The 15,359-nt window shown below is 28.2% G+C and overlaps 2 protein-coding genes across 2 annotated transcripts; both read right to left on the bottom strand.

The window, feature by feature from the left end:
• Positions 1 to 9,200: 9,200 nt before the first annotated feature.
• LOC113874576 lies at positions 9,201 to 9,720 on the bottom strand. Its single transcript, XM_027512794.1, has 2 exons — positions 9,405 to 9,720; positions 9,201 to 9,232 (listed from the first exon to the last, which is right to left on the bottom strand). Exons 1-2 carry the CDS (start codon positions 9,718 to 9,720, stop codon positions 9,201 to 9,203), a joined length of 348 nt encoding a protein of 115 aa, XP_027368595.1.
• A 3,463-nt stretch (positions 9,721 to 13,183) lies between these two features.
• On the bottom strand, positions 13,184 to 14,974 carry LOC113874575 (probable pectinesterase 66). Its single transcript, XM_027512793.1, has 5 exons — positions 14,772 to 14,974; positions 14,527 to 14,686; positions 14,221 to 14,433; positions 13,641 to 13,879; positions 13,184 to 13,352 (listed from the first exon to the last, which is right to left on the bottom strand). The coding sequence occupies exons 1-5, from the start codon at positions 14,972 to 14,974 to the stop codon at positions 13,184 to 13,186; spliced, it is 984 nt and encodes a 327-aa protein (XP_027368594.1).
• Positions 14,975 to 15,359: the final 385 nt, after the last annotated feature.

Genomic DNA, 15,359 nt, shown 5'->3' with positions numbered 1-15,359 from the left:
TTGCTTCTCCCAAAAAGTTAGTTGTTCCTCTAGAAAAATCAGTTGCTCTTCCCAAAAATTTGGTTGCTCCTCCCAGTCCCAAGGTTAATTCCATGACATGAACAACGCATTTGCTGACTCATACAAATGTCATGAATAAAGCGAATACATGCATACACAAATAATGACACGTGTTTATCTATCATTTATATTTTGTGTAGGCAATTGATGAACAATTTACTACTTCTGATAAATCTCTTGCCAGCACCCTTATAATGTAATTTTTATCCATGAAGCTCACTGAGATTAGAGGAGTGCGTAATCACATCATGCGCATAAGGGATATAGTAGCTCAACTGAAAGCCTTGTAGGTTACCATGTCTGATTCCTTCTTATTGCATTATATTTTGTGCACCTTGGCTCATCAAAATGCCCTTTTGAAGATCTCTTATAACACACATAAGGATAAATGGTCTATTAATGAATTATTGACTATGTGTGCTTAAGAAGAGGAAAGATTACTAATGGAAGAAAGAGAGGGTGAACTTAACTACCTCTGCGAGGAGTAAAAAGAATCAAGTTAATCACAAAGAAAAATTAAGCAGTTAGTAAATGAAGGAATACTTAGTGCTTTAGACTTTATTAATTTTGAGACCTGTGTGAATTACATTAAGGGTAAGCAAACTAACAAGTCTAAAACTTGTGTCAAGAGAAGTTCAAACCTGTTAGAGATCATTCATATAAATTTTTGTTGTCCACACATGAACGCGAGTAGTCTAAGATATTTTATCACCTTCATAGATGATTACTTACGATATATGTATCTCCACTTGCTTCATTCTAAAGATGAAGCTTTGGATGCCTTTAAAGTTTTCAAGGCTGAAGTAGAGTTGCAATGTGGAAAGCAAATTAAGATTACGAGATTAGATAGAGGTGAAGAACACTATGGTATATATAGAAAGAATGGACAAGACCTGGTTCATTTGCGAAATTCCTTCAAGAACATGGGTTTGTTGCCTAATACACTATGCTTGGTTCTCCAGATCAAAATGGTGTAGCAAAAAGAAGGAATCGAACTTTAATGGATATAGTGAGAAGCATGAGGAGCAATGTAAGACTTCTTCAATTCTTGTAGACTGAAGCACTTAAGGCGGCTGTGTATATATTAAATAGAGTTCCAACTAAGGCTATCTCAAAGACACATTTTGAATTGTTCAAGGGTTAGAAACCTAGTTTGTGACATATACACATTTAGGATGTCCGTTTGAAGCAATAATTTATAACCAACAGGAAAAGAAACTTGACCCTAGGATTGTTAGTGGATATTTCATTGTATATGCTAAAAAGTTTAAAGGGTATAGGTTCTATTGTTCATCTTATACCACTAGAGTTGTGGAATCAAGAAATGCAAAGTTTTTTTGAAAATGATTTAATTAGTAGGAGTGACCTAATTCAAGACACTGTTCTTGAAACAAATCATTATAAAGTTAAACCCTCAGAGTCAAATGATAGATTGATAATCATTCACGCTTCTCCAGTTCAAGAGCGTATCAGACAACCAGTTATGTAAATTTCACAAGTTGTTGAAGATGATTTTGTAGATCGAGTTGTTGATGAGGAGTAACAAGTAAATGCTGATAAACATGTTAAGCAACTAGTTGAACAACAAGTTTCTCATTAACACAATGAGGTAACATTAGAAAGATCTACTAGAGTCAGAAAGTCGGCAATTTTTAGTCACTATGTAGTGTATATACAAGAATCAAATTCTAATATAGGAGCAAAAAATGATCATGAAACGATTTTACAAGCCATGAGTTCTAAAGAATCAAATCTATGACATTTAACAAAGTCTAGAATCTTGTTGAGTTGTCTGATGGTATAAAAGTCATTAGATGTAGGTGAGTTTTTAAAACAAAGAAAGACACACAAGGCAACATTGAGAGACATAAGGCAAGGCTTGTTATCAAAGGGTTCACTCAAAGAGAATGAATCGATTACAAGGAGACTTTTTCTCCCGTGTCTAAAAGGGATTCTTTTCGAGTAATTATGATTTTGGTAGCTCATTTTGACCTTGAGTTACATTAAATGGATGTGAAGACAACATTTCTCAATGGTGATCTAGAAGAAGAGGTTTATATAAAACAACCTGAAGGATTCTTCTTTAGTAACGGTGAACATCTGGTCTGCTAATAAGTCTATATATACATTAAAACAAGCTTCCCACCAATGGTATCTAAAATTTCATGAAGTCATATCTTCATTCGGTTTTGAAGAAAATATCATGGATCAATGTATTATCTTAAGGTTAGTGGGAGTAAGATTTGGTTTCTTGTTTTATAGGTGGATGATATTTTGCTTGCAGCTAATGATAAGAGTATGCTATATGAATTGAAACAATTTTTCTCAAAGAACTTTGATATAAAAGATATGGGTGAGGCATCTTATGTCATAAGCATTAAGATCCATAGAGAAAGATCTCGAGATATTTTGGATTTGTCTAAAGAAACCTATATCAACAAGATTTTAAAGAGGTTTAACATGAAAGATTGTTCACCAAGTGTAGCTCCTTTAACTAATGGTGATAAACTTGAATTGAGTCAACGCACGAAGAATGACATTGAGCGGGAACATATGAAAAATATTCTGTATGCTTCAACTGTTGGAAGTCTTATGTATGCTCAAGTTTGCACAAGACTTGATATTGCATTTGCAATTGGAGTTTTAGGAAGATATCAGAATAATCCAGGTGTTAACCATTTGAAAGCTAAAAAGAAAGTAATAAGATATCTTCAAGGACCAAAGAATTATATGTTTATGTACATACGGATTGATGACTTTGAAGTAATAGGCTACTCTGATTCAGACTTTGTTGGCTACATTGATACCAGAAAATTTACATCTAGTTACATTTTTATCTTAACTTGTGGAGCTATGTCTTGGAGCAGCGTGAAGTAGACCTTGACTGCTACTTCCACTATGGAGGCTGAGTTCGTTTCTTGTTTTGAGGCTACCTCATATGGTGAATGGTTGAAGACTTTTATATATGCGCTTAGAGTTATGGACTATATTTCTAGGCCATTGAGGGTGTACTGTGACAACTTTGTTGCAGCATTTATGACTAATAATAATAAGAGTGGAAGTAAAAGTAAACACTTCAATATTAAGTATTTAGCTATAAGAGAACGTGTTAGGGGGAAAAAAGTGGTCATTAAGCACGTTAACACTGAGTTGTCGATTGCCGATCCTTTAACTAAAGGCATGCCACCAAAGAATTTAAAGGATCATGTAGTATGAATGAGACTTGGTTCCATGATGTGACAATCATTATGGGTACTTTTATTGTTTTGATAAAACTTTTTATTCAGTTTTAATGTTTTCTCTTTCATTTTGTGCGCACTTTTGTTTGATTGAGAAATATTGTTCAATTTGACCTTGAATAAACATGTGGTTTATTCATTAAGTTGAGAGCTAGTGTTGAGACACTTAGTATATTGTGATACATGGGAGATAATACTTACCATTGGAGGAACTATCACCATGATTCATATATTTGGTTTCTTATTATGGTTGATAATGGGATTAATGGACCAAGTAGGAGAATATTAGCAACCCATTTTAGTTTTAGTTCTTATCTTTAAGGAACATAAAAATAGGAATATAATATGATTTGCATCCCCATTAACAACATTCAGTTTTTATTTTATACAGAGGTTACCTCTGCTAATTTTTGAATGGGGCTTTATGATGGGAAGATCCTTATAAATATTTTGCACTCTCATTTATTTTATGTCACTGAATTTGCTCCTTTATTCAGTCTAAACACACACCATATGTGACATCCAGGCGCTAGGCGAAGGTGGGGAGTGATCATTGGTGCATTGTAGCACGGACAATGAGCGGCTCCTAGCAAACTTCCGGCAGTAAGGGACACATGAATGAATTGAACTTACACTAGAATGAGAGGGATCCAAAGACTGTGTATACAATTGAGGATTACTTAAATGAATTAATTATGATTACTTATACCAATAAAATGTATTTACTTTTCGGTGGCCTATCACATAAGAATTCTAAAGTTAAGCTACTTAGAGAAATTATGGGATGAGTGACCTTCTCGGAAGTTCCTGAAAAGTGTGTGAGTGAGGATAAAGCACACTGAAAAGTCTTGTGTTGGTTTGTAGAGACAATCATCAATTCCGAATAAGTTCTGTGATTGTGAACCAAATTTGCAATGGCATGAGGTTAATGCATTGATCCATTTTCGCTTCCGCACATAATAGTAATTCCTACAATACAAAGTCAAAAGTTGTGGCGGGAGATGAGTGTCTGGATAACATAGTCAATAATGGAATCTACCATGTTCCCATCATTGAGTTCGGCCTAGCACGTGAAGCTAGAACTGATTGATAAAACATTTTTTTTAAAAAAAAAAGGTCGTCAAAGGAATCATCGTGCAAATTAAGGACTGTAACTAAAGTCCAAAGCTGCTTCCAACACTTGCTCAGAACGCTAGTTTGAACAACTTTTGTTGCGTCCACAAAAGAGAGGATGTTATGGATCACTTCATCCGGCAAGTTGCTGTTCTCTTTTTCTTCTCCTTTTGTTTTTTGTTATTCTTGTCGTTCCTCTTATTGCTGTGTTCTCTCTGCCAAACTTAGAAGTGTTTCCACCTTCAATTTCCACTGAATTCTTCATCTTCTTTTTATGAGAAAACTTTTTTCTTGAGTGTTGTCTTTCTTCTTCTTTCTCTTTCCCTTTCCAAATGATTTAAATAGTTATTTTTTAAAAATTATTTTATTTTATTTTTTTATACGAAACATATGTTTTGTACACACGCTCGTATGTTTTGTCTAAATAAAATTTATTTTATTTTATACGCGCCGTATATCTTGTACACGCTCACATGTCTTAAATAAAATTTATTTTATCTTACACGTCAATGTGTCTTGTCTAAATAAAATTTATTGTTTCTTACACGTCAATATGTCTTGTCTAAACAAAATTTATTTTTTCTCACATGCCGTATATCTTGTATACGCTCATGTCTTGTATACAAAAAATTTATTTTATCTTACACGTTGTATGTCTTGTCTGAACAAAATTTGTCAAGATAAGACATAAAAGGAATAAATATATATAAATTAATTATTTACAAATTATTTATTTTATAAAATAATTACAATATTTTTAATAAAATGTATAAATAATTATAAACCTATAAATTAAATAGTAAATTATAATTTTTTCTAACATTTTACATTAAAATATTAATAAATAATTAATAAGACAAACAATGACTTATGAAAAAACTTCTAAAATGTAGGTTAATAATTTAATACAAAAATAATGTATTGTTGTTTTTATTATTCTTTTATCATTATTACTATTAAGAAACCAATAGATATATTAATTAATTAATTAAAAAATGTATTATTTTACAAAAAAAATTATAACATCACTATGAAATATATAGATGATTATGTATCTACAAATTATATGATATGATAAGTTTTAAAGTTTAGTACTTGCTATTGATACCTATAAACTTGAAATTGCATTATATGTCTTCTATAAATTAAGAGTTGTGATTATTTTAATATATTAAAAATTAAAAGATATTTACATCTTTTTCAAACTTAGAATTAGGTTTCTTTGGGTGAAATGAGAAACGATTTGTAAACCACGAAATAATGGTAGCTTGGGCATTAAGAATGTATAATGGTTTAACTAGGCGTTTATTGATAAATGGTTGTGGCGATGTGTTAATTATTCTAACTCATTGTGGGTGTAGGTGTTAGAAGCTAGGTATGGCAAATTAGCTTGATAAATGGTAGTGCATTGATCCATTTTCGCTTCCGTACAGATTAGTAATTCTTACAATACAAAGTCAAAAGTTGTGGTCTCAGTAGCTATATTTTTAAGCTTGAGGGTGGTGAGAGATTGACAAAGAAAAAGTTAAGGTAACTTTCCTATACCACATTCTGCAAAGATGCTAATAAACTTAACTTTATGTTGCCTGAGATGAGTGTCTGGATAACATAGTCAATAATGGAATCTTGTGCATGCCATTGTGAATAGTGATACTAATGAATATTGGTTAGACAGAGGATGTAAGATTAATTATGATAAAAATGCAGAATTGGGATCAAATTTATAGTACAATGATGAGAGGAAAAGGTGCTTTTTTTAAATGAAAGAATTTATGACATTAACTTACTTGAAAATTCCGTGTACTCATATGATTAATTAAATAATTGACATTTTTTTTAGTTCAAACTGAAAGCATACAGTTTCACTTTTGGAATTGTTTTCCCCTTCTGTTTCTCATCTTTACATCTCCAAATTTTGCGAAGAAACTAAATAAAAAGATTAAAATTCTGATGAGAATGTAACGAGAAAAATAGCATTATGTCTTTATTTGTCTTGTTTTGAGCGGGAGTAAATATCAAATTAACACAAATTAGTATATATAAAATATATTAAACACAAATATCTATTTTTCAAAAAATTTCAGTAATGAAATGAAGCTAAAAATATTGGGTTGAGAATTAAACGTAAGTTGAGACATTAAAGAAAAGGGCATGAATGACTAGCTGAGTGAAACCAGAAGTGTCACTTTGTTTGCATTTGAACAATTACTTTACATTTATACCAATTTGGGATTACATGTACATTTGCATCATATGGATGACATTAAATTATCCAAATTCTAAAGGCACACGGCATGACCTTTTTTACCAATCACCAAATTTTATGTCTTTCAATAAATGAAGTATATCTGTTGCTTTCCCAATCACATAAGAATTAGAATATAATAGAGTTTTGTTCATAAAATTTATTAAAATAAATTAATAATTTATTTTAATAAATTATACAAACAATCTATTAATTATGTAAAAAAATATGAGAATATCACAAACTCAATTATATTATCTTTATATAATTTATTCCTAACCGTTAAAAGAAAAATTCATTGAAGCTCATACATAATTTTGACTTAAATAATTTATCCATCCTCAAGTATTTAAACGTCCTCCTTTATTTATCTCTATTTATTTATATGATAAAGGCTTACGTGTTTCTTATTATTAGAATCATAAAATATTCATTTACAAACATATCAAATCAATAAGTAGTTTAAAAATAAAAATAAATTAACTATATTTATAGAAAATAAAATCATATTTTATCGAGTTCTTTTAAAAGCACGTACATCAAAGGGTAAAAGTGGCAATAAAAAGCTCGCGATGAGCGTCGTCATTTCACGCCATGCTGAACTTAGCCGTGTGAGAAGGCAGATATTAAATTTGTTGATGGTTTCTCTGTTATATTAAATGCTTTCAAATCTTTAATTTCTGATTTTGGTTCAATTCATTCCTAACTCATTCAACCCACTCTTTCTACCTTCTCTTGCCGCCCAAATTATCTTTAGAAATTTAACTTTAGAATTTTGCATAAATAACATAATTTAATAACTATTTATGTTCCCAATGGAACAGAGTTTGCACAAACCAAAAACCAATTGAAAACAAATGATCCTAATTATTAATTATTTCATGTCATCCAAAATATAAAATTATTTTATTTTTAACTATTAGAATTTTGCATAAGAATTAAAATATAATAGATATTAAAAATATCTCTAAAGATTGTTATTTAATATTTTATTATCCCCCTCCCCAACATCGTATCTTGATTAATATTTTTTTTATTTATTAACCTCTATAAACCACACATTAAATACTAAGGGTAAAATTATTTTTAAAAATATTAATTTATAAAAAATAAAAAAAACTAAAATATTAAAAAAAAATAGAAGCAGTTTGAAACTTAATTTTATTCTGTATCACTTCATAATAAGATTTTATTATTAGCTACCCTAAAAATTTAGTCCAATTTACCTTAAATATAGCAATTTTGGTTAATTTAATCTATTCAACTCAGTTGACATGACTCGATGCAAGAAATAAAAATTAAATTTATCAGAGCATTTACAATGAAAATTCAAGCTAAACTCTGTAGCATATTTATGTGAGTTGGGCTGAATCATTATCATTATGTGTCAATCTTTTAAAATGACAGATAAAATAAGTAATTTAAAGCATGTTTCATATTAATAAATTAAGTTTTTAGATAAAAAGGAAAAATAATAAAGATTTTAGTATATTTTAGTATTATTCTCAAGTATTAAATTTAGTAAAACTTACTTTTGAATTTTAGTAAATTTTGATAGGATTTAGTAATAAATTTTATAATTAAATTTCATTAATATAAAGGCCATACATTTAATAAGATCAACAAATATTTTGATTAACATATATAATATTTAATAAGCCCAACAATCAATTTACATGCACAAAATTTTGTGAATTTAAATTGTTTTATAAAATAATGATGAAATATAATAAAAATTTTAGTATATATTTTATATATTAAATTTAGAAATAATTACTTTTTTTGTGTTGTATTAAGTTTTTCTACCAAATTTATTGATAAAAATGACCATACATTGCATGGAAATGTATTGTATTCAATAAAAGTGATAAACATGATACATTTGAGGAATATAGTATTTAATAATATTTTTTTAATATATGTCATTTTCTATTTTTAAGTATATTTACTTTGATAAATTGTATGATTTTGGGCCATATTGAAAATCTAACTCGTCTGCCACCACAAGCAACACTCATGATACTGATCTTGAGTACTGGAAAATAATTGCTTAACTTAGATATGAAATGGGTTAAGCAACCCCATTAAATGTTCTTATTCATAATATTGGAATACTTTTTTATTCTAAAAATATGTCATTATTTTTTCTTACTTAGAATATTAATTCTGCATGTTTCTTGTCAAACTGTCCCTTATGAGCATATCATTCTAACTTTAAAGATTTTTATGCAATCATTTTACCTGGAGCAACAAAAATTTTCTCTGCTGATTTTACCAAGATATTAAATTAATTTATTTTTATTTAATAATTATATTAAAATATTAAGATAAAACTATACTCGAAGAAAATGTTATTGAAATATATATTATAACTGTTTCAAATTAAAATTGAATTCCCTCTAATATCACACCAAACCAAAGGACACGAGAAAAAAAAAACAGAAGACAATGTTTAAGGCTTATTCATGACCCCTGAAGTAACGGGGAAGCTGCATGCATATATATATATATATATGAGTCCTGATTCTTGAAGTTCACCAGTCCTAGAGATGAGCAGCTGGAGGAACAGTGTAGCCTGAAAAAAACACATAATGATGGAAGAAAAAATATCATACATGATGAAGAGAGTAATATAATTCTAATATAATATTTTAATTTCCGTAGTTCACTTAAGATGTTTAAACTTAGATAAAGCTAAAATGAAGAGAGTAAAATGAAAATGACATTAAAGATGATAGAAAGCTTACTTCCACACTTGGTTCCCTTAGGAACAGAGCAGCCACAAGTCTGGGCTACATAGACAGCTTTTTCCATGCTGATCTTGCCCTCAATTTCAGGTGGAAAATTTTTACAGAGACAGGGTATATCAACTTTTTTCAAAACTTCACAACATTTATCTGATGGTGAAACCTTTGGCCCGTCCTTTCGTATGAACTGGCTACATGCCTCTAAAACTGATAACAAATTACTTCCACATTCAGAGATGTCATGGAGCTTCCCTAGCACTACAGTGCTAGCAAGCATCAATGTTACAAACACCAAGATTCTAGTTGTGCATGCCATGGTAAATGGTGATGCTAATGAACCTTGCTTATATGGATGATAGATTGATTATGGTAATTACGCAGAATTGAGATCAAATTTATAGTGCAAGGGATGAAAGAAAAATGCACTTTTTTTAATGAAAAAATTTATTGCATTAACATATTCAAAGATTCCGTGTACCATTGAAATGTGTTTGATTAAATAATTGACATCATTTTTAGTTCAAGCTGAAAGCATAGGTTTCTTTTCGGGATTTGTTCCCCCTTCTATTTTTCATCTTTACATTCCAAATTTAATGAAAAAAATAAGTAAGGAGATATTAAAAATCTTATGAGAATATATATGACAAGAAAAATAGCATGATGCCTTTATTTATCTTGTTTTGAGCATAAGTATTAAATTAACACAAATTCATATGAAAAATATACTAAACCTGAAATCGATTATTGGAAATTTTCAGTAATGAAAAATGAGCTAGAAATATTGGGTTGGGATTTAAACATAAGCTTAGATGTTAAAGAAAATTTTATAAAAAGGCATGAATGATTAGGTGGGTAGAATTAAAATGTTTCTCTTTCTTCACATCCTCCATCTTATCAATTACTTCACATTTATACCAAATTGCAATCACATGTACGTTTGCATAGTGAGGTTTGGTCTCATACTCATCTTCTTTAATATTGCTAGAATTATATTAAGAGTGGTCCAAATACTTCTAACAAAACAAGGGTCAAGCACTAAAGCAACCTCTTTGTACTGTTCAATATGGTATTTAAATTGCATTTGTATACAATAAAGCCCTTCATTGCTGATTTTCTAATAAAGTTATATTAAAGGCTTCCAAATCTTTAGTTCTTCCCCTTTTTCTGATTTCAGTTACACTCTTTTCCATCTCATGCAAGCTACTCTTTCTGCCTTCTACCATTGCTTGAATTATTTTTAAAAATATTTAAAAATAAAAATAATGAAAAATTTTAAATTGCGCAATATTGTACCAGATAAAAAATTATATAAAATAGATTTTCATAATACATATAAATTTAATGTAAATTATAATATTTAATATTTTCAATGTATTCAATAACATTAAATTTTATAATTTTAAATAAAAGTTTATTATATATAATTTTTTTATCATTTATAATGTTACACATGTTAAAAAAATAATTAGAAAGTTTGTCACCGAAATTAAGATAATTTACATCAATGAAATTATAGGAAAGGTGTTTTTCCCATAATAAACATTATTCCTTCATTTCATCACTTAGATCTTCCTAAAGAAACGAAGTTTTTTATTTTAATTTATTTTTACAAGTTGAAAGCATATGTTTTATTTTTTTATTTTTTTTATTTCTCATTTTTACGTCTCCAAATTTTGTAAAGAAAATAAATAAAGAGATATTAAAAATCTGATGAGAATGTAATAAGAAAATTAACATATTGCCTTTATTTATCGTGTTTTGTACCTGAATAAATATTAAATTAACAAAAATTCATATAAAAAAATACTATACAAAGAATTGATATTTTTTAAAATTTCAGCAATGAAATAAACAAGATAAAAATATTGGGTTGAGATTTAAACGCAAGTTGAGACATTAAAGAAAAAAAAAAAAAAAAGGCATGAATGCTCATGTGGATAAAATTAAAATGTGTCTCTTTCTTCACATCCTCTATCTGAACAATTACTTTACATTTATACCAAATTGCAATCCAATGTACATTTGCATCATCAAGTTCGATATCATACTCATCTTCTTTAATATTGCTAAAATTATACTAAGAGTGGTCCAAATATTCTCAAGGGACCTGTTCTTTCTGTGGTATATGATAAATTCCATAGCTAGTTTTCTAATGAAGTTATATTATATACTTCTAAATCTTTAGTTACTCACCCTATTTCTGATTTCAGACAGCCTTTCCCAATCATCCAAGCCACTCTTTCTACCTTTTGCCCCACACAAATTATCTTTGAAAATATTGAAGAGCAGGAATAATAATTAATTTACGCATCTAAAACCAAACTGAAAATGAAATCCTACTAATTATTAATATTACATTTCATCTAAAATAATACTATCTTTTTAACGATTAAAATATAATAGATATGATAAATATCTCTGAATATTATTATTTAATATTTTATTATTCTACACACCTACTATTTTAGTTAATATTTTACTTATTTATTAACCTCTATGAAACACACACTAAATACTAAGGGTAAAATTATTTTAAAAAATCATTAATTTAAAAAAAATACTAAGTATAAAAAATATAAGCAACTTAAAAATTAATTTTATTCTATATCACTTCATAATAAGATTGGCTACCCCCTAAAAAATTAGTCCAATTTGCCTTAAATATAGCGATCTTAGTCTATTTAAACTATCCAGCTCAGTTGCCATGACTGGATGCAAAAAATAAAATAAAATAAATTATTAGAGAATTTAAAATGATAATTTGAGCTAAACTCTTTATATAAAGCAGATTTATGTGAGTCATAATGCATCATCACCTCATCATGGTCCATTGTTTAAAATGACAGATAAAATAAGTAATTTAAAGCATATCTCATATTAATTAATTTTTTAGTAAAAAAGAATAAATATTTTATTATATGTTAATATTATTCTCAAGTAATAAATATAGTAAAAAACTTACTTTTTTTAATTTAGTAATTAAAATTATGATAATGTTTAGTAATAAATTTTATAATGAAATTTCAATAGTATAAAAGGCCATACATTTAATAATCCCAACAAATATATTGATTAACATATATAATATTTGATATTCATTTTAAATTAATTTAATTATATTTGATAAATACAGCATTTCATGTTAGTGTATGTAGTGAATTTATAGCTTACCGATTTACATGCACAAAATTTTGTTAATTTAAAGTATGTTTTATAAAATAATAATGAAATATAATAAATTTTTTAGTATATATTTTATATATTAAATTTAGAAATAATTACTTTTTTTGTGCAGTGTTAAGTTTTTCTATCAAATTTATTGATGAAAATGGCCGCATAGAAATATATTATATTTAATAAAAGTAATAAACATAATATATTTTATTAATGTAGTATTTAATAATAATTTTTAATTTATATATATATATATATTAAATTTAATAAATAATTTATATATGTGCGGTGAAATTTACTTATATATTATTTATTAGCTCATATGTATTTGAGTTGGTGAACTTAAAGTATGTTTAAGAAGTTTTTAAAATAATATTAAAAATAATAAAATTTTTATTATGTGTTTAGCTATTAAATTATTAATAATCATTTGATTAAAAGAATAATAGTGTAACACAAGAACTGAACAAAATTCATTTTATTAAAAGTACAAAAGATTAATTGTTCATATATGGCAAACATCTACATTTGTTAGTAAAAGTTGGAGATCACTCAACTAATTAACAACAAATGTGAAGCCCAATAGAGGGAAAATAAATTATTAATTAGGAGATAGTTGGTAAGTTCTCAAGCCATCCATCTTTATTGATAAAAGAAGCTAAAGAAAATTCTCCTTCCATCTGTAAAGGATTTAGCTTCTTCTCCCACGGGACACGCTTAGAAGTATCAGCCCCAGGTCCTGTACATCCAACTTCACCATACGTTAACTTATTCCTGCACAATTTTTTTACAAATTAATTAAGACAAAATTAAAGCTTTGCATTTTATATAAAAACCTGTTTTCCTTTATAAGGATATATAAAAATTATATATGTATTTTTTCATGACATGCACTTCATGTATCCTTAAAAGGTAACAAAAGGAAATGTGCCTAGTATGATATATTGGCGCTTGCCTGGTTTAATTTCTAATTTTCATAGGCTTGTGATAGGTCGTGATAATTAATTGATTTTGTGTTATTATTTAAAGGGTGTATTAATTTAATTATTTATTTAAACTTACTCTTGGCCCACGACGTTCCAAGCATTCCATCCATTGGGAGTTATTATGGAAGAAAAGTATGTTCCATAAAAAATAACTCTGGAGTAAGGGCCCCATGGCCTTCCTAAATTCACTTTACCAGTCCCAATAAGGGAACCCCCCTTAAATATAAAACCACCTGTGTCACTTGCTGAATTCCTGCTTTGGGCTGTGACAAAACCTGTAAGGGTACCCCTCCCTGTGGCGTTGATCACACAACTCTACAACAAGTGCAAGGCCACGTTAAATGAACAAGTTTTAATTATATGATTTAGAAAGTAAATGTTAAATGAATTAAGTATGTACACTTATGGATCATAAAAAAATATTTATAATTTCTTTATTTAGTAATAAAAATAATTTGTAAACATACAAAGTAAAAAATAAATAAAATTATTAAAAAAAATACTTTCTTGTTTCAATATTGAAAAAGAATTAAAAAAATGTAAAGTATGACAGAATTTATACATTATTAACATAAAATATAATAATTTAAAAATATTTATTAATTTTTGAAAATATAAATCCTTGAGAGCACATTAAAAAGTATATTATTTATTACCTCATAAAAAGATTGGCCTGCACCAAAAATGAAGTCGATTGCACCCTGAATATAGCAATCTTTAAAGTAATGGCGTCCCATTACATCAAACAAGGTGTCTTGAACACCTAAGAAACTGCATTTAAAGAAGAAAGATTTCTCTCCATATACTCTCGCTGCCACTGCGGGTAAGACTTTTCTTTTGGTCCATTCATGCCCCAAATTATGTGAATTCTGTAATCACACATTAAGAAAACAAAGATTAATAATATGGAGAGTTGCGAAAATGGTTTGCTATATCCTTAATTTGATTATGCATGCATTTACCTTGAAGGTGATGCCACTCACAATCACATTGGGTGGAGATGATGTAAATGTAGCACTCAAACCTGTTTTTTGGAAGTCACCATAAGAGATTAATGTGGTTGGGCTACCTGCTCCTTCTAAAATGATGCATGGCTTTTCTCTGGGAATATGAACCTTTTCTCTACAAAATTAATTACAACGTGCACAAACATAGTGGTTAGCTTTAATTTTTTATGTGAACTTAATATAACAACGTTTCAACTTACATATACAAGCCAGGTTTTATGTGAATCTTAACCCATTGATTATTGTTACTCCTTATAGAATCAATGGCAGCTTGAACAGTTTTGAAATCTCCTTTGCCATGTTGAGCAACAGTGATGTTATATACAATTATCTTCCCACCACAATCTGCAGCTCTACCAAGAGAGAAAAAATAGCTAGTGCACAAGATTAGAAAGAAAATCATCGGTCGAGGAAACAATTTCATGGTAGATGATCAGTGTTGAGTTAATCATGGTGGAATAAGCATATAAATAATTGTAAATACATTTGGAAAAAAATTGTCTTTATGCTCTTTCCTTGATAATTTTAAGTAAAACACAAATCTAGCCAGTTGAATATTTTTACATGAAAAATATTAAATATTCTAAATTAATTTGCATATATAGTTAATATCAGTGTCATTTATGATTAGAATAAAGAGCATAGATGGATATCTGAGGACAAGTTTCCAACGACGGTAACTACTTAAAGATATTTGACACTGTTTAAAAATGTGCATTCTATAAATATTTAAATTTTATTTCCCTAATCTTTTGTGATACTAAAATAATTACTAATTTTGTATAAAT

Source organism: Abrus precatorius, unplaced genomic scaffold (assembly GCF_003935025.1).
Source record: "Abrus precatorius isolate BTA unplaced genomic scaffold, Abrus_2018 Scaffold8, whole genome shotgun sequence".
Lineage (NCBI taxonomy): Eukaryota > Viridiplantae > Streptophyta > Magnoliopsida > Fabales > Fabaceae > Abrus > Abrus precatorius.
The sequence above is the reverse complement of the archived record's forward strand: the minus strand, read 5'-3'. Positions and strand labels throughout refer to the sequence as shown.